Source organism: Lycorma delicatula, chromosome 8, assembly GCF_047948215.1.
Source record: "Lycorma delicatula isolate Av1 chromosome 8, ASM4794821v1, whole genome shotgun sequence".
Lineage (NCBI taxonomy): Eukaryota > Metazoa > Arthropoda > Insecta > Hemiptera > Fulgoridae > Lycorma > Lycorma delicatula.
This window is the reverse complement of record NC_134462.1, coordinates 84,476,591-84,498,644: the sequence shown is the minus strand read 5'-3', so window position 1 is coordinate 84,498,644 and position 22,054 is coordinate 84,476,591. Positions and strand designations below refer to the sequence as shown.

Here is a 22,054-nt window from a genome sequence, read left to right as displayed (position 1 = left end):
TTACATTTTAAAACAGCTTTTAATATTTTAAAAACATTTGAAAGAACTGAATGTAAAATGTTATGTACTATTTTTTATAGTCTACTTAAACTTTCTATTATAAACTTGACTTTGTTTCATTTACATAAACTTCAAAAGGCAAGAACCTTATGAATGCCTAATCACTCCCTTATTTACTTAATTTTTATAAAATTTATTATAATTTTTTAAAAAAGATTAACATACCAGGCTGATTCATGGCTGCTACAAACTGAACATCTACAATTGTTATGAATTCTCCAGGTTTTTCAAGACTATAAAAACCTTTCATGTCCATAGTTTGTCGAACAATTTCATTAGTAATTTGATCTCCCCATTCATTTATCTCTGGCAAATTAATATCATCAATAAATATTGTCATTTTTCTGCCATTTGAAGGACCAAACGTATTTCCCATTCTTTTCTCAACATAACTTTCTACTGTTTTCTACAAAAACAAAAAGAAAAATATACACTGAATAAAATTTAAGTTTAAGTTAATGTATAGTTAACAAATTATTTTTATCTACATGATTAAAAATGAAAAAAGATTAATCATACACAAATTAAGTGATCAACAAAAATATAACTTTTAATCAATGTGGTTATAACCTACACATAAATGCTGGGATTTAATTTAGTCAGGAATGATATTATCCAAAATTCTTCAACTTCAGGTTCTTTATTTCTTTCAGTGATTATATAGTCAAGTTAAGATTGTGATTAGAAATAAATGAAATCATGGTTGGGTTGAGCACAGAAGAAAAATTGATTCGTCGGCTGGCATGGCAAAACATGATTAAAAGTTATTCATAATTTTTTCAAAATTGGAAAGGGTATTTAAAATACCCTTAAAGTAATTGAAATATAAAATATATTTCAGTAATAAGAAAAAATTGAAGGATTACTGGAAAGGAAACTATAATGAATTGAATTCAGAATCTGCCATGTAAAATCATAAACTGTGTGCATAAATAAAAATGTTTGACAAATATTTTTATTACCCTGAGAAAAAATACTGTACTTAAGTCAAACTGATTAGCTATTTCTACTATTTTCTACTTTAGTCTTTTAATCTCAGATGATAATTATTCATAATTTATCCACAATATTAAATGATATTAAGAGATTATTACTTAACCAGGTGCCGGCACCTGTGGCCAAGGCGGTAGTGAAAAAAGGGGAGGTAGGTACCCTCCCCAACACCCGCCAAGCCAAAACCGGCGGCGACCACCAAGAAGGTGGTGAAACAAAAGGCGGCGACAAAGCCGGCCCCGGCGAAGAAGGCCAAGCCTTCCTCGACGGGAAAGGCAAAGCCTGCTCCGGCTGGGAAGGCCAAGCAGGCTGTTAAAAACACCGCGGCCCCTGTGGCCCCGCGCCCCACCAAAAGGGCGGCCGCGCCAAAAGGCACCTCCAGCGGCAATCCGAAGCCGGCTACCCCGTTGGAGACCACTGGCATGGACTTCCTGTCGCAGATGACAGTGAAGGATATCCTGCCAGATATCATGATGGTTTTGCCACGCCTGCTCCAGGCAAAATCTCTCAAGGACTGTATTCAGTCCTTAATAGAGTGCCTCATGGCTGTACTGTCCAGGTATGGTTAGGCCCACCCTCAGACTCTTGCAGTGGAACGCCAACTCAGTAGTAGGCCGGACGGAGGAACTATGCCGTCTGGCCGAGGATCTACTGATAGACGTGATACTGTTGTCTGAGACGTGCTTGAACCCAAACAAGCAACTGACCCTTCGGAACTATTTTACATATAGGACGGATAGGCCAGTTCGACCCGGATCTCGCACCTCTGGTGGAACTGCGGTTTTAGTCCACAGACGCCACATGCATACGCGCGTTGTTCTTCATACAAACGTGATGGAGCAAACGTGTGTGCATGTGGAGCATCTGGGCACGGTGTATCGGCTGGTTTCGGCTTATAGCAAGCCGAACGACGCGGTAACCGGCGCAGATCTGGATACCGTGCTGGAAAATTGGGATGGGCCCATGATACTCATGGGCGACCTCAATGCCAAACACGTGTCATGGAACAGCATTCTGACAAATCCGAATGGCAGATTGCTGTACGAAAGGGCGAGAGCCCGCCGCTTGGTCGTCGTAGGCCCTGAGGTGCCCACGTTCGTGCATCGCTCAGGCAGATCTAGGCCTGACGTGCTGGATATCGCAGTCATGAAGGGGGGTACCCTCCCATTCATGATTGAAACGATAGAAGACCTCAGCTCGGACCATTCCCCTGTCCTGTTGGAACTAGGTCAGGCAGGGGGTGGCCGAGATCCCCCGCCTATACCCCGAAGGTCAGTCAACTGGAAAAGGTTCTACGAGACCCTCCAGCGGGAGTACAGGCCGGTAAATCCTGAGCTCCTGAACACCCCGGAGGAAATCGACGACACTGTCGGGCGCGTCACGTCGTCAATGACCGAGGGCCTGGCAGGCAGCTCATCGGCCAGGACTCGAGCAGTTGTTCGAAACGACCTCCCTCCTCATATCTCCGAAGCCATAACGGAGAAACGAAGACTGAGGAGGAGATATCGAATCACCCTGTCCCCCGCTGATAAGCGGGGCTTTTATAATCAAACGGACAGGGTAAAACAACTGCTGACAAGCCATCGAGAGGATTCGTGGAACGAATACCTCGCCTCGGTCTCTGACGACATCTCCTCGGTGTTCAGGTTGAACAGGAGACTGCGAGAAGGGAAGAAGCCTCGCCATCCGGTTGTGGGGCAGCGAGGTTTTCTTGCATACTCGGAGGCGGAGAGGGCCGAGGTATTCGCCGATACTTTGGAGGAGCAGTTCACTCCAAACCCCCCTCCCACCCCGAACGACGAGCACACAACCGAGGTGGAATCCTTTCTTGTAGATTATTTCTCACAGGTGGAGGACGCCCCTCTAGAGATTGACCAAGTCACTGAAGCGGAAGTTTCCGCAGCCATTAAGGCCACAAGCCCCGACAAGGCCCCGGGTGTCGACGGGATCAGCGCCCGTGCATTCCGGAACATACCGGCCTCCGTGATTACAGCAATTTCGGTGATATTCACGTCCATTTTGTACGTTGGATATTTCCCGAATTGTTGGAAAACGGCCAAAGTCGTATGTTTACCCAAACCGGGGAAAAGTTTACTTTTCCCACGGAATTATAGGCCAATCTCCCTGTTACCGGTATTGTCTAAGTTGTTCGAGAGGATTTTTCTCGAAAAACTGAGGCGATACATGGAGGGAGAAGTGCAGCCCGAGCAATTTGGGTTCAGGGAGGGTCACTCAACCACCCTCCAACTGGTAAAAATAATAGATGACCTTGTTGGAGGCCTGAACAGGAAAGCGGTGACTGCAGCCGTTTTTCTGGATGTGGCCAAGGCCTTTGACAAAGTTTGGCATAGCGGGCTGCTTTATAAGCTAGCGCGATCGGCGATCCCGTACCGCTATGTCAGACTGATGCGGTCATATCTGCTAGACCGACATTTTGTCGTGCGCGTAGGGGAAACGATTTCCTCTACCAGAGAAATAGCCGCTGGGGTTCCCCAAGGAGCAGTACTTTCCCCGTTCTTGTACACTTTGTACGTGAACGATATGCCGCTGTCGGAAGGGGTCAAAACGGCCCTTTACGCAGACGACACGGCATATTTCTACGAATCCGCAAATGTGGATTACGCGGTCCGGAGGCTCCAAAGGCAGCTGGACAGTGGAACCGTGGCTCGACATGTGGAGAATCAGGGTCAACGGTGAAAAATCGGTGGCCGTGATGTTCACATGCAAGACACGAAAACCGACCAGAGAGCTGGAAATCTCAGGGGAGAAAATCCCTTTTGAGAAAACAGTTAAGTACCTGGGGGGTGGTGTTGGACAGGCGGCTTACCTTCGGCGAACATGTAAATTATGCGACCCGGAGGGCTAAGGCCGCCAGAGCCTCGCTATACCCAGTGCTGAACAGTGTCAGCCCGTACCCACTGGCAACTAAGCTCCTCATTTTTCGGCTGTACGTACTGCCGATTCTAACATATGCTTACCCGGCATGGGGGGCAGTGTTGAGCTCCTCGCTTCAAAAGAAGATCGAGGCCGTCCAAAACATCGCGTTGCGGACGATCTTTGGAGCTCCGTGGTTCATCAGGAACGCCACTCTCCGATCTGATGCGAGATTTCAATCCGTGTCCGAGGTGGGGGTGGCGCAGGCGCGCAGACTGTTCGGGAGAGCGGCTGTGTCCGAACACAGTCAACACGGACATCTGCCGAGAGGACCCAACTCCGACAGTTGTAAGGAAGCGGCCTCACGCCGTACTGGACGAACCACCGTGATGGTGCGGTGCGGTAGCCGAAAATCGACAAACCAGGCTTAGGGGCCTCCATATCGCATGAGCCATAAACGGAATAGTGCGTCAGACGCGTTTCCGGGGTCGCGAGTGAATAGTTTTCGCGAGTTATATAGTTTGAAGACGTCAAACACGGTAAGTCGCGCATAAAACAAAAACGCGGTCAAAACTTTTTTTTTTTTTTTTTTCTTTCCGCGTGTGTTTTGTTCTGTTTCTCTTGTTTCAGAAACGGGAGAAACGTGGATGTGGAACGACTCGACGTGCCGTCTCATCCTGCCAGCCGAAAGAAAAGTAAAAAATTAAATTTTTTTTTTTTTTTTTTCTTTCGTGTGTGTGTTCTGCTTCTTTGTTGCAGATACCAACAGCCACCACAAAAACAAATGGTTTCTTCACTGCGGCCACGCGGTCCCCCCAACCCCTTCTCAGACACACGTGTGTCTGAAGGTTAATGATTACGTGGAGTGAATAATTACTGTTTACTTCTTCCAGAAAATCGCCGCCCCAAATCCGCGATCGCGAATAGGTGTCACCATTGTAAGTTCCCTATTACCTTCCTTTCCTTTCAAGAAAGAAGAAAGAGAGAACGAGCCCAGCAGCCATCAGCCCAGCAGTCGCAAGCCCAGCAGCCATCTGCCCAGCAGCCACCTGCCCAGCAGACACCTGCCCAGCAGCCACTGACAGCACAGAAGAACGAAGAAACCTGCACTTTCCCCCGTTCAGCCCTTCGGGGCTTCGGGAATTACAAGGTTAATGGTATGTAACTTCGGTTACTACCAATTCTTGGAAAGTGCAGGCCAAAGAAGAACGAAGAGGTCTTCGGGAGAAGAAGAGGGAGAAGATGAAGATGAAGAAGAAGGAAGACCAGCCACTCGCCTCAACATCACGGACTGGAGTCCGGAACAGAGCCCAGCAGAGATGCGTCCTGAAGGGCAGCCATACCAGAAGCGGATGAAGAGCTTCTACACAACCTCTCCTATTTCAAAACTTACAGCAAGATAAAATAACCTAGCAATTGCGACTCCTCCGGAAAAGGAGACGCATTGCTCCCTCCTTACAGGTAGTGCCCCATTGTGGCGTATTCCTGCTAGCCTATTAAAGAGTTAGCACCGAAAGGACTTCAGTGGACGGTCTGAAGGGGAATTACGTCGGGAGGACAGGCTTTATAAGCCTAGCCTTCCGCGGTCGGCCCATGAAATGGGTTCGATAACGCTGGTTTAACAACGGATTGGAAGTTGCAATTAAATCCGTCTTAAATTCACTAAATTAATAATAGACAAAACTTGAAAAATTAGATCCGAGATTAAAAAAAAAATAACCCTTTTAAAAACAAGCCCGATTAGAATGATCCAGCAGCAAGGGACTCTGTCCAGGTTCTGCGATAAAGTAGGGAGTAATAGACTCCTGCCAACTTTGCATTCCATTCCATTACTTAACCTATTATGAATAATGTGGATCATGTTCTACAGTTTGTGGTCCCTTACATTACCACCTTTTGGAACCAAATGACTAAAACTAGATCATTTAATATATTCCAAAACAATTTTTTTTTTTTTACAGAATTCTATCAGAAACTTCTTTCTACTCCAATTTATAATAAAATTATTAATTTATACTTTAGAAACTACATAATTTTCGACATTATTTTGTAAAGTAATAGTTCAAAACATCTATTATTTTCGTTTCTGGTTTTCTTATCCTAAATGTTTCATTGGTTAAAAATGTTACATTTCATACAAGTTTTTTAATAAGTTCTTCCTACATTATCAGTAGATTTATTTTTTGTAAAATCTCTTTGGCTTGTAAGAGCTAGGTTTTGATGTCTTCCATACTTCATCCATTCTTTGCAATTTTATTACATAATAAAACAAATTCTGCAACTTCTGGTAAATTTCATCTATTGAGTTCCTGATTTTTATACTTCGTCATACTTCATTTCCTATATTTATTCATGTTTACTAATAAATTAATTTCTCCTAAATTGAGTGGTTATGTATCCATACTCCAGCTAGCTAATTTATGTTGTCGGCTGAAAGAACAGCGTCTTAAGTGTTTTAAAAATTATTTTTACTTTTCTGTCTGTCACTGTAGCAGAGCTGTAGATTTAGAAGGGAAAGTATTGCAATCGGTCCAATTTGGCTATATGAGATTTTCATTGGATCTTGATGTTTTGACACCTAAGGAACCCAGAAAACCCAAAAATCAGATGGAAATTTCTGTATGTTCAGTGTCACCCTCTAAATCACCATATATCTCCAGAACTACTGGACCGATTTTGACCAAACTTGATCAGATTACTTCTATATATGGGGCATGATACCATTAAAATTTCAACTTAAAAGGTTAAGGGGTGAGGCTATTCAGCAAGGTAAACCTCAGTATCTCAAGATTTCACATATTTAAGATCTTAATTTTCTTAGGCACATTTGTTAACAATTGAAAAATAATAAAATTTGCAAAAAAAATGTTTTGTAAAATTGCACCCCCACCCCAAAAAATTATCTAAATAAACTAGTGGCTAAGTGGGTATACTGCATCAATAGTACCACCTCTCACCAGAAGAGTGCTAGTGTAGCACTGACATACAACTGCTGAAAAATATTATATTTAAATAAAATTATAACTATTTTAAATTAAGTTGTGCGTGTAAGCCATGACAACTGTGTTGTCAGCTTTTTTTTCATTTCAAAGTGATCTTTCTTAAAATTTTAAACATTTTAATCTATTCCACATCATTAAATGCCTTTCCAGATCTAAAAATGGTAACTTCATTTTTTTTCAGTCAGACTTCTAAAATTAATCAGATCTGAAAGGGTGTAATTCTGTGGAACTATAGAAGTCATATTTCTAATGTTAAGTAATATTTGATTTTATTAAACTAACCTGAAACTGAAAGGGACTGGTAGCAGAAGAAAAATTAAAAGAACGACTTAAATGTAGATCTGGACTAGCAGTTTTCATATATGCTTTCATCATAACTGTTTTGGCTGAACCACTTTCTCCAATCAATAGTACTGCCTTTTCCTGAAACAGTAATTCCCTAAGCTGAACATTTAACTAAAAAAAAAAAACTAAAAATTGAAATTATTTGGAATCTGGCAGGCTTCTATTAAACTATCTTAAAACACTTTAAATACACTTATAAGACTGAATCTAAAGAAAGTAATTTTCGTTGGTAAAAACAAAAATTATACTAAATAAAGAAAAACAATATTTTATAAGTTAATTTTTACAATTTGATGATGTTAAACTTCTTTCGCACCTTCAAAAAAAAAAATTATTAAATTTTTACATTTTAAAGAACATTTGATACTGCTTTTTCTATCACTAATCAAGATCTTAAAGTCACTAAGTGATGGGGTTTAGTTAAGAACAATCATATTATTATAGCCCAGTTATTTTTACACGGATTTGAATACTAGATCGTGGATACCGGTGTTCTTTGGTGGTTGGGTTTCAATTAACTACACATCTCAGGAATGGTCGAACTGAGAATGTACAAGACTACACTTCATTTACACTCATACATATCATCCTCATTCATCCTCTGAAGAATTATCTAAACGGTAGTTACCAGAGGCTAAACAGGAAAAAGAAAAGATATTATTATAGCGGGTGATTAAAAAAAGGAGTTCACATATTTAAAAGGATATAAAATTTATTGAGATAATTTATAGATTTGGTTGTCTCATTTCATAGAAAAACACATCAAGTTTGTTATCCAAACAAACTTGATATGGCTTCCATTTGTAATGCAGTTGAGGACGATTATTTTTTTGTTTTGCCTTTTGAATTTAAAATTGTTCCTTTGATTTCCCACCTGAAGTCGATTTCATTCCAGACTGCAGCCAGTAACGTTAATTTGAAGTCTTAGCTCAACAAGATCAGCAGGCACATGTGGTACATAAACCCAATCTTTAATAAAACCCCACAAGAAAAAATCTAGTGGGGTCAAATCTGGGGAATAAGGTGACTATGCAATTGAATCTTCATGACCAATTCATCAACCTGGGAATTGAGTATCAAGAAAATGTCAGACTTCTAGGTGGTAGTGAGGTGGTGCCCATCTCGCTGATATTAATGGCGTCCATTTTGGTCATCATCATTTAACTGAGAGATTAGAAAATTTTGAAGCATGTCCAGATAAACTATACCATTTATGGTTAGTTTGCCTCCTGGAAGAAGAATGGGCTGTACAGTCTTTGTTTGCTTCGGGTACAGAAAACATTGACTTTAGGGCTATCACGAATGAGCTGCAAAGTTTTGTGAGGGATTTTTCACACATATTCGACAGTTATGGATGTTCACCTTTCCATTGATGTTAATGTTGACTTGTCACTATAAATTACACTGTCTAAATATGTATCATTGTCTGCAATTCTATTCATCATTTCCACACAAAACTGCAGGTGAGAAACTTTGTCGTCATCTGTAATGTGTTGAACCATGGTTAGTTTGAATGGCTTCAAGTGCAATCATTTGCATAATACCAGTCAAACAGTCATTGTTGGAATGCCAGTTTCACGTGACACACATCGAGTTAATTTCTTTAGACTACATACAAAGCTTTCCCTGAGTTGTTCCACAGCAGCTTCAGGGACGTGTGGGTGACCTGGTGATTTTGTACATTGTGGGCAAAAAGTCCCTTTACATGTTAATAGTGTAGTACAGTTAGATATGTAGATAAACATTGTTATAATACAAAAAAGTATATTTCAACATTTATCTCAGGCTAACATAAAAATTTATTGTGAATAACATTATTACAAAAGTTCAAGGTTCATTTATTGGTTTGGAAACAGTTCATTTAGCTGTGTGCGGACACTCACAGCAAAATGTGGTGGAGTGCCATCTTGTGAAGTGTAACAATGTTACCTATTCCTCTTGCCATTAATTCTGGAAGTAATCACATGCTATCATGTGAAGATAGCTGTGTTGGTTCACAGAACCATTAAAGAAATATGGTCCAAGCACATGGCCTGCCATTATACCTGCCCAAATCATAACATGCGGCGGATAGCACTCAGTTTCCCCATAATAGTGCGGATTGTCTTTTGCCCAAAAAAAGTGTTATGATTTCATGAGCTATGATAAATCGCACACTCGTTAGAGTACATAATTTTTTTTTATCATTTGCATGTGGGAAGCATGTGAGAAGCATTTCACATGCATGCACATGTTGTTCCAAGTCACAATTACTGAACTCATTCACTGAGGATGGCCGAAACCACGAAACATTGAAGTCTTTCTGCATGTGGTCTCGCATAGTCGATTGCAGGATGCTTAATTCTGCAGACCCTGCTTACTTCCCTCTGGGTGCAGACCCCGGGTTTGACTTCATCGATGATCATTCAATTGATTCTGCCACAGCAACACAAATTTTGAGTCGTAGGCCTTCTGCTGCATGGCACATAGAGAACACTTTCCATCGCAAAGGTTTTCTTATGCCATGTGAATAACGTTGGTCATGATAGTGGTGGTTTTCCAAACCGCACAGTGAAGTTCCTTAAAATTTCTGTCATTGTCTTCTTTGTGTTCTGACATTCGCGAACCCACACAGAAGCCACGAAATGTTCCTCAACAGTGAAAGCACTTGTATCTGCCATGGTTTAACTTGAGACTATCATGTCCTTCCCACTAACCGAAGTGACATGTGCAGGACTCAGCTTATGGCGAGAAATAATAATAAAGAGTCAATCTGCTCAACAATGTAAAAAATATACCGTTTTTTGTACTGTTTTATATTCATAACAATGTTTATCTACATGTCTAACTGTACTATGCTATTTAACATGTAAAGGGACTTTTTGTCCACACTGTATGTTTAACAGAACAACCTGCCTCAATGAAGACTTGGTGCCAAGAATAACTGTATGCCTACTAGCAGGCTTCCAACAGTTTTCTCTATGAAAATTATGTTGAACTGCAGTTGCTGACTGCAAATCATGAAACCTGAACACACAGCAAGCATGTTCTGCACCAATAAATGGATCCATTTTTAACTTCATTGGTGACAGTTCTGGTGGCTGAATTCAATACTAATGAACTACAAGAGTCAAAATTGATGTGCTTTGCTATGAAATGAGACCTCAACCAAATCTGTAAGTTATCTAAATAAATTTTTATATGCTTTTTAAGTTGTGAAATCCTGTTTGAATCACCTGGTATTGTTTGATGTTAGTGTGTTAAATATTTGCTGTTTTAGCTGTTAAGGTGTGACATAGATACAAATAAATTAAAAAAATAGAATAATTTTACTCCTGATTATGTTGAAAAAAAAATTTCACAATTTATGTAAATGGCACTTATGAATATTAATAAAAAACAAAACTTTACATAATTTTTACCTGTTTAGCAATACAGTTGATTAAATAGTTTGTACGGACATTATCAACAATGGGAACAAGTATGCTGCTAAAATCAGGTGTAGAATTTTCAGGATAAGTATAATTATCAACCATTGAATCCCACAATTCCCATTTACCTGAAATAAATAAGTAAAAGATTTATGGCCATGATAACTCAATAAAAAGAAAAAGTAAAACTTTTTTATTCTTCTTTCAATCTTCTGAAGTTGGTGCTAGGTCAAAAATAAAAATATCACCACCAACTCACTAACTCTTACTTAGTGCTAGTTTCAAAGAACTAATATTTAAAGAATTGATAAATTATTTTTTAGTTTTTTTATGAATTTGACTTGGATTATTTTAGTTTTATTTAAAATGTGGTTAAATCACCAAAAAAATACTGCTCATGTAAAAAAAAAAGTAACATGCAAAGGCAAGAATAAGCTGTAAAGATTAGAAAAGTTGCAAAGAAATGATGAAACACACTCCTACCTCTCTGTGAAATATGTAATTATGCATTATTTTTTCAACCCTAACTTTTCCAACCAACTTTTCTTGAATGAATATTCAAACGACATTGATCTAAATATCATTATACAATATGAATCCAGTGCTGATCGATGATGATGATGATAAAAAAATTTTAAATCGTACGTTTTGAGTATTGTTTCATTTCAAAAACTTCTAGTTACATTATCAGCCTTAGAATGGGACTACGAAGAACTTCCTTTTCAAATTAAAACATGAATCATCAAATTGGTCCATTTAATGAAGGGTAAACCTAAAAAATATGCATGTTCTGGCCTGAGAACCTCCTCCTCCTCCTCTTTTCATTGAAGTCAATTAAGAAAAGGAAAGTTAATTACATATAATGATTGCAATTCACTGGATCACTGTTAACTATAATAATCTGATTATAAAAAGATAGAACTCAAACAGACAATGGAATCAATAACAAAATATAATTTTATGTTTTATTTAAAGTATAGCTGTCTTAAATTTAACTTATTACTATTTAAAATTTAACTTTTATTTAAACGTGCCATGCGTGGAATAAAGATTAATAATACTATTAACTTATTTCTCAACAAAAAATTGTAGAAAGAGATCTGTGTTGCTGATACTTGTATAATAACATTTTAAAATGCATTGTGCAAATAAGAATCCTGCCGACTACAAACTATGCTCAGCAATAAGATTCCTGTCAGAAACTGTAAAGTGGTTGAAGTTCATCATCAAAATTTACAGAGAATGTACTGGATGAAGGTTGTGTAAGAAAATTAGATGGTATATTTTGAAACATGTGAAAAAGTATTTGTTATGAAGAGAGTGGTGACTGGCTAATTACTGTGAATGAAAATGCTAAAAAAACAATCAATTATACCTAATTCAGTTAATTTATAGAGTTAAGTAAACAGAATATGTGTACATTGTTCAGGTGGCTGATTCACAAGCATCTCCTGATGCATTTAAAAGAACTACGCGACATTAATATTCAGTAACCACACACTATTATATTTTACAAAAGTTATACATATATTTTAAATTTAAATAAATTAAGATACATTAAGTGATCAGTAAGTATGTCTTACCTTGTTCGGGACATCTGATAACTTATGAGTATTTTATTCTCTAAACTTGTTTATTGTTACATAGTTTCCTTGAGTTTTTTAAGTTATGAAATGGTCATTTGTCCACTAACAGTAAAAGTTCACTAATATTTTAGATTAAATTTCTATAATAATAAATGAATAATAGATTCAATTCAGTTTTCATCATCTGATTGCGAGAAATCCATTGTGCTGTAAGATTCAGAGATACAATGAGAGGCTCATATTTGTTTTCTATTATATTATCAGTTTCCAAATAATTTGATTCAATAGTATCAGTTACATGTTTTATACAGTTTTTCCATTCCTGCTGGTGATCATATGAAAAAATCAAGGGTTTCAGTAGAACTAAGAAGACATAACATTACACATGTATAAATGCTTGAATATATGACTCATTGTATAGTGACTAATATATGAGTAATGAATATAATGTTGTATATAAATATGGCCACGTTACGAATCGGCACTGATATATGGGACGTGACTCAGCAGAATCATAACGAATTCACTCACACAAACGCAACATTTGTTTATTCTTCACTCTATAAGCTAACTGAATATAATATATGGCCATTCAAAACAAATATGTGGTATGTTAATTGTGATATAATTTTCTTATGTAATAATATCTGACCAAATATTGTTGAGCTTACTTGAACTTTGAACATTTGATTCACTTGAACAATGCAAGTGGGAAGTACTGGAATATACTAATTATAGTCCAGATTTTGCATTAATGATAACCATCTCTCTAGAAATATAAAAAAATGGGGCTTGCATTAGAACACTTTGATGGTGGTAGTTGGAGAGCAAACAAATATTGAAGGGAGGCTTGAATACAGAAGAATAAATTTTATAATTATAACATTTAAAAGCTTGTGGAGAATTGCAATAAGTGCTTCAGTTTGGATGGAACCTTTGTAGGAAAATAGATAAATGTTGCAGTTTTAAGTTGTATAAATTTATAGTGTATATTAAATACATCATAAACTGCAATGGTTTTTTTATCATTACAAATAAGTATGTTATTTTCCAGAAAATACATATATTTGAATACATACATTCCTTATACACATATTTAAATATAATAAATGTTATATGAAGATTATGATTAAAAGAAAACAAAAAAAGTGATACAATATTTACCTTCTCTGCTTACAACAAAATCAAAAACAGTAGTCCCAGAACGTCCAGGGGATTTAGGTAAATCTAAATGTTTAAGCTTTTCTCTTAAGAATGTATCAAAACGTAATTTATCTGAATTTTCTAGTAGAGCACCCATTCCCCATATGAGTGAAAATACATAAAGTCTCCTTAAATGCTCATTTGTTAATCTGAAATACAATTTTAAAAACACATATTTAATTATATTAATTTGGGGATTGAAAATTAATATAATTTACAATGTTATTACAACTATATTAGTGTAATTGAATGCAGGAAGAACCTCTTTGTTGATTTTTAGATGAATTTAATTTTTTTTTTGTCTTCAGTCATTTGACTGGTTTGATGCAGCTCTCTAAGATTCCCTATCTAGTGGCAGTCATTTCATTTCGATATACATCCTACACCCGTAACAATTTGTTTTACGTATTCCAAATGCTGCCTGCCTGCACAATTTTTTCCTTCTACCTGTCCCTCCAATATCAAAGCAAATATTCTGGAAAGCCTTAAGATGTGGCCTATAAGTTGTCTCTTTTTTAAACTATATTTTTCCAAATACTTCTTTCTTCATCAATTTGCCGCAACACCTCTTTATTTGTCTCTTCATCCACCCGTCTAATTTTTAACATTCTCCTATAGCAACACATTTCAAAAGCTTCTAAGGCTTTCTTCTCAGGTACTCTGATCGTCCAAGTTTCACTTCTATATAAAGCTACAATTCAATCACATAATTTCAAAAATGTTTTTTCCTGACATTTAAATTAATTTTTGATGTAAGGAGATTATATTTCCGACTGAAAGTTCATTTTGCCTATGCTATTCGGCATTTTATATCGCTCCTGCTTCATATATCTTTAGTAATTCTACTTCCCAAATAACAAAATTCTTCTACCTCCATAATCTTTTCTCTCCCTATTTTTATATTCAGTGATCCATCTACATTATTTCTACTACATATCATTACTTTCGTTTTGTTCTTGTTTATTTTTTTATACGGTAGTTCTTGCGTAGGACTTCTTCATCCAAGTTGTTCATTGTTTCTTCTAAATCTTTCTTATTCTCAGCCAGAATAACTATATCATCAGCAAATGGGGTAGCATCTTTTTATCTATTTATAATCTATTTATCTTTTCACCTTACACTGTTACTCCGGATCTAAATTGTTCTTTATCATCATTAACTCTTAGTTTTATGTAAAGATCAAAAAGTAAAGGGGACAGGGAACATCCTTGTTGGACTCCTTTTTTTATTACTGCTTCTTTCTTATGCTCTTCAATTATTACTGTTACTGTTAGGTTTCTATAAATGTTAGCAATTGTTCTTCTATCTCTATAGTTGAACCCTAAATTTTTAAAAGTGCTCAACATTTTATTCTAGTCTACGTTATCAAATGACTTTTCTAAGTCATTAAATGCCATGTATGTTGATTTGCTTTTTTTTAATCTTCCTTTTACTATTAATCTGAACACTAAAATTGCTTCCCTTGTCCCTATACGTTTCCTGAAACCAAATTGACCTTATCAACACTTCTTCCACTCTCCTCTCAATTCTTCTGTACAGAATTCTAGTTAAGATTTTTTATGCATGTCTAGTTAAGTTAAGTGTTCTGTATTCTTCACATTTATCTGTTCCTGCTTTCTTTGGTATCATGACAATAACACTCTTTTTGAAGTCTGATGGAACTTCCCCTTTTTCATAAATATTACACACCAATTTGTGTAATCTACCTATTGCTTCCTCACCTGCAGTGTGTAGTAATTCTGCAGATATTCCATCTATTCAGGAGCCTTTCTGCCTTTCAAATCTTTTAATGCTCTATTAAATTCAGATCTCAACTGTATTTCCCTTTTCATCCTCTTTGACTTCCACTTCTTCCTCTGTAACACCAATTTTTAATTCATTTCTTCTGTATAGCTCTTCAATATATTACACCCATCTATCGACCTTTTCTTTTGTATTATAAATCGGTGTAACATCTTTATTTAACACACTATTAGATTTTAACTTATGTATCACAAAATTCTCCTTAACTTTCTTGTATGCTCTGTCTATTTTACCAATGATCATTTCTCTTTCTACTTCTGAACACTTTTCTTTAATCCAGTCTTCTTTTGCTAATTTGCATTTCCTGTTATAGTATATTTTAATTGTCAATCGTTCCTTTTACCTTCTTCATCACTAGCATTCTTCATTACTAGTTTCTATGATCCATCCATCAGCTTGCAATATATCCTCTGATATCCAAGGTTTTCTATCAGTTCTCTTTGTTCCACCTAAGTCTGCTTCTGCTGATTTAAGAATTTCCTTTTTAGCATTCTCCCATTCTTCTTCTATATTTTCTATCTTATTCTTTTTTACTCAGAATTTTAATTAAAGTATCATATTCAACATTTACATACATTGCACAAAAAAAAAAGATTGTGGGATCTTTTGTGATTTTAAAGCCAGGCATACTTTATCTTCTTAGATTGTATATTAACAACGCACGTGATTCCAGTATAGGCCTGTTTATCAACACTGAATTTCAAATCAGCTGAGTATTCATCATCTTACTCTAGCTAATGTGTTGGGATAGTTTTAATTCATTGAAACATTTGCACCCGTTGTTTCATTGAGAATTTTAATTTTTTGAACTAATCAAATTATACTTGCTGACATAGTACACGTTCCTCAGTTTTACATCACCATTGCTTTATCAGAAATATTATCACTGTCTTTGCCAAAGTACATCAACATATATGTGTGTTGACTGTGATAGTTAATGTTTAAAATTTGTTTCTTTTTCCAATATGATACTTTCATGAGTAGCATTTTCTATCAGAGTACTTCCTTTCCTTATCAGAATAGCACTTTCTTTCATGAGTAGTACTTTCATGAGTATGAGTATTTTTTTTCATCATGATGTCAAAAACTCTTCTACTTCTTTTAAATACTCATACTTATCCTTATTTCTTATAATATTTTTAGTTCAGTGTGATAATTTATAATTTTTTGGCTGTTTTATTTCTTTTTTTTTTTACTTCACATACTTTTCTAAGTATTTTACAATATGTAGAGTGATTACAATTATATTTAGAGTATTTATCTTTGTTTGTTTCAGATTTTCTAAAAAAATTTGAAACTTGGATACCTTTATTTTGATGAAACTTAAAAACTAGGCCATCTATTATGTTAAAAATTTTCTCTAAGGTCTTTGCCTTTCTCTAAATAAAAAAAAAACAAAAAAACAATTGCTTTTAGATATTTTTCATTTGGGTGCAATTTAGAAAAAAATGTAAAAAATAAAATATAGATAAATATAAAAATTTCAACAACGTTTTGTTAAATATTTGAAGTATTTTGTATGGGTCATATAACTTTCTTAATCAAATTAAAAAAAAAAATATGTATTTTCTCATTCAGGGAAACATCATGAAGAAAAATTCAGTAACAAAAGTCAAGGCACATTGAATTTGGAATACTTTTGCATTATCATCACATTGTTATTTGACCTCGGACAGCATAGATTTGCATCATGTCTGTCATCATTCTCTTCTATATCCAGCTACACTTTTTAGATATTGAGATTCTGATAACTTTCATTTTATTTTATATCATCTACAATTTTTATTTTTTTACATCTAATACTGATCTTTCTACCATTGTTTTAATCAATCTTTTTCCTCTTCTCTTCCTCAATCTTTTTTTTTTCATTTATCCTGCTTATTAATTTTTAATTTTTCACTTTGTCTCTCTAACCTTTTCTAATCTCTCCTCCATATTCATATTTCAAATGCCTTTAGCTTTTATTTTCCCTTTTTCTTAGTATCCGTATTTGAAATCCAGACAGCAATAACATAAATATAATCCACTGTAAGACCTTCATCAAATCTAACTCCATCTAACAAAAACAACAACTGTTCCTATTTGCAAAATGCTTCCTTAGCCACTGATTTTCTTATTTTTATTTTGTTTTCACTTTTACCATCTTCTGTAATACGTTACCAAGTAAGTGTTTTATTTTCTTAATTCATCCTTCTTTTGTAAAGATTTTGGCTTGTCTATATCTTCATCAGTTTTATTTTCCTAAAATTCATTTTTATCCCACATTCTGTTACACTGTTATCTAATTTTGAAATTACCTGTTATATATCCTATACTTCATTTCTGAAAAAGCACAGGTCTTTTGCATAATTAAAGCATATCAAAATTTTGTAGAGAGTTTTTAATTACAGGGATGTAATGCTAATAAGCATAAACAAGTTGTACATTATTAATAAAACCATCAAATGTGTATTATTCTGATTTGTATGAGATAGTTTTCTTTTAAATTAAAATAAACATTAAAAAAAATTGTTACAAGTTTTTATTACAGCAATTTAAATGATATTTTTTCAGCTTCAGGATTAGTAGCTGTACCTTTCACCAAACTGGTTTGTTTATTAAACTTAATCTCTTAATTTTAAGTTAGTGTACATAACAAAAAAGAATAAAAATAAAAATTTGAAATTAGAAGTTTAAGTTAAGATTTAATATTCTTACTTGTGGCTAATTTCTTTCTGTTTATCTTTTCCTTTCTCTTTTGAATCATCATTCTCTTCTCCTTCACCATTTTTATTTTCTTCTGATTCTTCGTTTTCAGATTCTGTAGGTACAAGTCCTTGTAATAAGAATAACATCTAAAACATTTTGGAAAACAAAACTTTATTTAAAATTCAAAACAATATGAATAAAATAGAAATTTTAATGATTTTTATTTTGCATTACATTTTTTCATAAAAATGCCTAATAACTTAATTATAATTTATTTTTAGGATTTTCATGAGTTTGATTCAAAAACTAATTAAACAAACCCAGCAGCCTTACTGGTTATATTAGCATTATTAACATACTAGTTCTATAAGAACACTAACATTTGGAAAGATAAGTAAATAAACATATGTTTGATAATATGCTGTTGATATTGTATTTTTAACTCAGTTAGCTAGTTCAGAGAGCAACGATGTAGAACATTCAAGATGTCCGGACGAGGCCTGCAGCAAAGGGAAAAGCTGAGTTTAAAATTCATCTATGTAAATCTCTACCGAGGTATTTACATCGGTGACATCCCAACAAGGCCTGGCTTATTACTGTGAGATGTAAAAAGTTAGAGGGCAAAAAAAGACTCCCGTTAAAGCCCATTAGGGCTATGAATGAGAGGGGGGAGGTGGTGTGGCAACTGGAAGCATCACAAGGCAGGTGTCTTCCTCTATGGGATTGGGATTTTGATATTGTAACAAGACCGGTATAACAGACCTTAGTAATGAATTCCTACTAATTAAGAAGAAAGTAGTAGAAAATATAATAAAGGGAGGAATCCATCAACCCATGTCATGCTCTCTAAGGACAATGAGGAGTGAAGTGTTGTTCCATTGCCTTTTTATTAAGCCAAATGTACTTTTGGTAAATTTGGCACTGTACTTTTTTATATGAAGTCTATTGAATTGCATCTCAAATTTTTAAGGTAGATTAAATTGATATTACAATTTTTTTGGTGATGTTAGGGTTATAAATTAGGAAAATTGAATTATGTTGGAGGGTCCAAAAATTATCTTGTTTTAAGAAATTGTTCATTTAGACGAGTTGTACTTTGTTAATGTCAGTCTCATTCAGTTTTTTCCCAGATAAACATAGTAATTACAAAATGGTGTTAATTTGTTTTATGGTTATATCTCAAGAATAAATAATCACAATGTTATTTATAAAATGAAAAGAAAACAAAAAACACAAACTTTGATTTAAAAAAAATACTGCTACTAGAAATAGTGCTGTTAGAAATACCCAGAGCACTAAAACCAGAAATCAGCCATCATTAGAAATAGTAAAGCAACTGAAAAGCTTCCCTCACTTTATCATAATGCAAATAATCTTCTACGTTCATAGTTCAATAACCATATATTCCTTAACTGTTTTAATGTAAATTATTTCAGTTAAAACTGGTCTGAAGAAGTTCAGAACGTCTTTATTTCAAAGTTTATACCTTTAAAGTAAACTTTAACAAAAAATCTATGAAAACGTACAAAATTAAATTGTTTTCTGTAAAGTCAATATTGGATTAATAAAATGCCAATTTTGTCTCCTTTTATTTCCATTTTGTTGTTTTTCTATATATCTTTGATTAAAAATATTAAATTTCATTCACTTGCAAAGTAAGTGTCTCTGTTTTTTGAATATGTTACAGTGTGATGTATATATTATTCAAATGACAATTAGATGAATTACATAATTTATTTTTGATACAAATAAGTGGTTTTAGTTTAACCTTTAATTATTTAATACTAATGTGTAATAAATTACTACGAGTTCACTAAATGTATAATTAAATTCTTATTTCTTTCTTACTAAATTCTTAAAAACTAACCTGGTGTACAATGTTTATTTGTAAAACTTTCATGGTAAGATTTAAATTTTGTGTACCCCACGTATACATAACAGCAAATGATTCTTCAAATAATTGTTGAAATACTGTCACTTCTTTTGGGGAACGAGTCTTAAGCCAAGCATCCAATATTGGCTTCCAATCAAGTCCAGAAGAACTCATGTATACCTGTTAAAAAATATACCATATATATATATATATATATATATATATATGTATGAATATTAATTTAAATGTAACTTATTTAAGTTTATTTTCCCCTTGATTGGATAGAATTAAATATAATAACAAAATGTATTTTAGTTAAAAATATCTTTATTAATCTCTTGGGTTAACCAATCAGCTATACAAAAAAACTTATAAATTAAATTCACTACATTTCACTTAGAATTGTCTAAGCTTCCTCAGGTGACAAAACACATTCATACACACATCATACAAAATTCTCTTACGTACTCTAGAGTATGTAATAGAATTTGTAGAGAATTCTAAGTGAAATGTAGTGAATTTAATAATAAGTTTGTATAGCTGATTGGTTAACACAAGAGATTAATAAAGATAACATTTTTAAGTAAAATACATTTTGTTATATATATATAAAAAGTAGCAAGTTTTTATTATAAAACATTTTGTTAAAATTAAGATAATACTCTGACAACTTAATGTTTAGACCATTGATAGATCAAAAAAAGATAAAAATTCAAAAAAGTCATAAAAAGCAAAAGTACAGAATTGTTCAATTTGTATACAGATTAAAAAAAATATTTTTTTTTCTAAATTTAATATTATTAAAAAATGCTATAACAAATCCTAGATCTAAAATAGATGATCTATTTAATTTTTCTAACATAAGAGTATGTTTGACATACAAGTGACAGTAGTAGAGGTGGAAAGGACATTGGTTCCATATTCTGGTTAATGACTATAGTAGCCATGCCCACTTAAAATTTGTAAGAAAAAACTGAAAAATTATATCAATATACTAACTATTATATATATAATATCACAATATTACTTTTGTTTACTCATAATCAATATGAAATGTGCACTAAAATAATAATGCAATAGTCAACACCAATCACATTTGTAGACTATCCTACCATTTCTCAATCTACACACAAGTAGAGGATTATGTAATAATTTAGCATAACCTGCAAATTTTAACATTCATCTAAAAAACAGTTTCTGAAAGAAAAAACATATAAAGGTATTATTCTACTTTTTTACTATTTCTATTAACTATTTAGAAAATTATCTGACCATTAGCAAAAATGGAAGAATAAAAACACATTTAAAGTATCAAAATTTGTAAAGCAGTGCAATGTAGTCCATTGGTAGAACCTAATAATCTGTCTCTTAATGCCATAATAATAAATATAAAGAAAACCTTGAATGGTTTATGGCAAACATTTTCTGTAAGCCACTTCTGTACTACTCATTCATTGAAAAAATGTTTTTGTGTTGTGAGGCATGCTAAGATAGTTTTCAACACTTTTTCTCATTTTCAATCCTAACCTACGTACAGATGAACAATAAATGATAATATTAAGATGAGGCTAACTCTTTATTTAGGAGTCAGTTTGCAATTGGTTCCAAGAAGTTATAAATCAACATAATGTTTTTTAATAAATGACAAATATGTATGCCATATTAAATAAAGTCAAGATGTATGCAGTACATACATTCTTCTTAAAGTAATAGAAGTAACATCTTTTAAAGAAAAATTTCATATAACAGTATTTCATCAATAAGTACAAACCATTCCATTACGAGATACTGTAGCAGGTGATGCATTATCAATGTTGTGAGGTTCAAATATAATTTTACATGTTGGTGCCATACTCAAACGATCACCATTAGCAAGTGTTAATGTCTTATTATCATCAAGGACTGAATTAAGATTTTCAATCCAAATACTGTCAACTGGTCCATCAAGAACTAACCAAACATATTCCCCTGCACAAAAAGAGAAACAAAACTATATAAAGTAACATAAAATTGGATCCACATCCATTCTTATAAATATTTTCTTTAAAAAAGTGTAGAAAAAAAGAAAATACTATTAAAAAAGTAGTACATTTAAATCTTCTTGTAAGATCATTCACAAAATCAAAATCTCAGTCCTTAAATAAAACTTGGCAAGAATATTACTGAAAAATAGTGAAAAGGAAATATAAAGCAATAATATTTATGAAGGTACAAAGG

General features: G+C 34.2%; 1 protein-coding gene across 1 annotated transcript in view; it reads right to left on the bottom strand.

The window, feature by feature from the left end:
- Dhc1 (dynein axonemal heavy chain 1) overlaps positions 1-22,054 on the bottom strand; it is a 224,683-nt gene that overhangs the window by 77,136 nt on the left and 125,493 nt on the right. The window contains exons 42-48 of the mRNA XM_075372596.1: positions 21,609-21,805; positions 19,832-20,017; positions 17,974-18,110; positions 13,435-13,622; positions 10,676-10,812; positions 7,212-7,352; positions 226-466 (exon numbers count right to left, since the gene is read on the bottom strand). Of these exons, the coding sequence (XP_075228711.1) occupies positions 226-466; positions 7,212-7,352; positions 10,676-10,812; positions 13,435-13,622; positions 17,974-18,110; positions 19,832-20,017; positions 21,609-21,805 (1,227 nt within the window). The remainder of the gene's footprint in view (positions 1-225; positions 467-7,211; positions 7,353-10,675; positions 10,813-13,434; positions 13,623-17,973; positions 18,111-19,831; positions 20,018-21,608; positions 21,806-22,054) is intronic.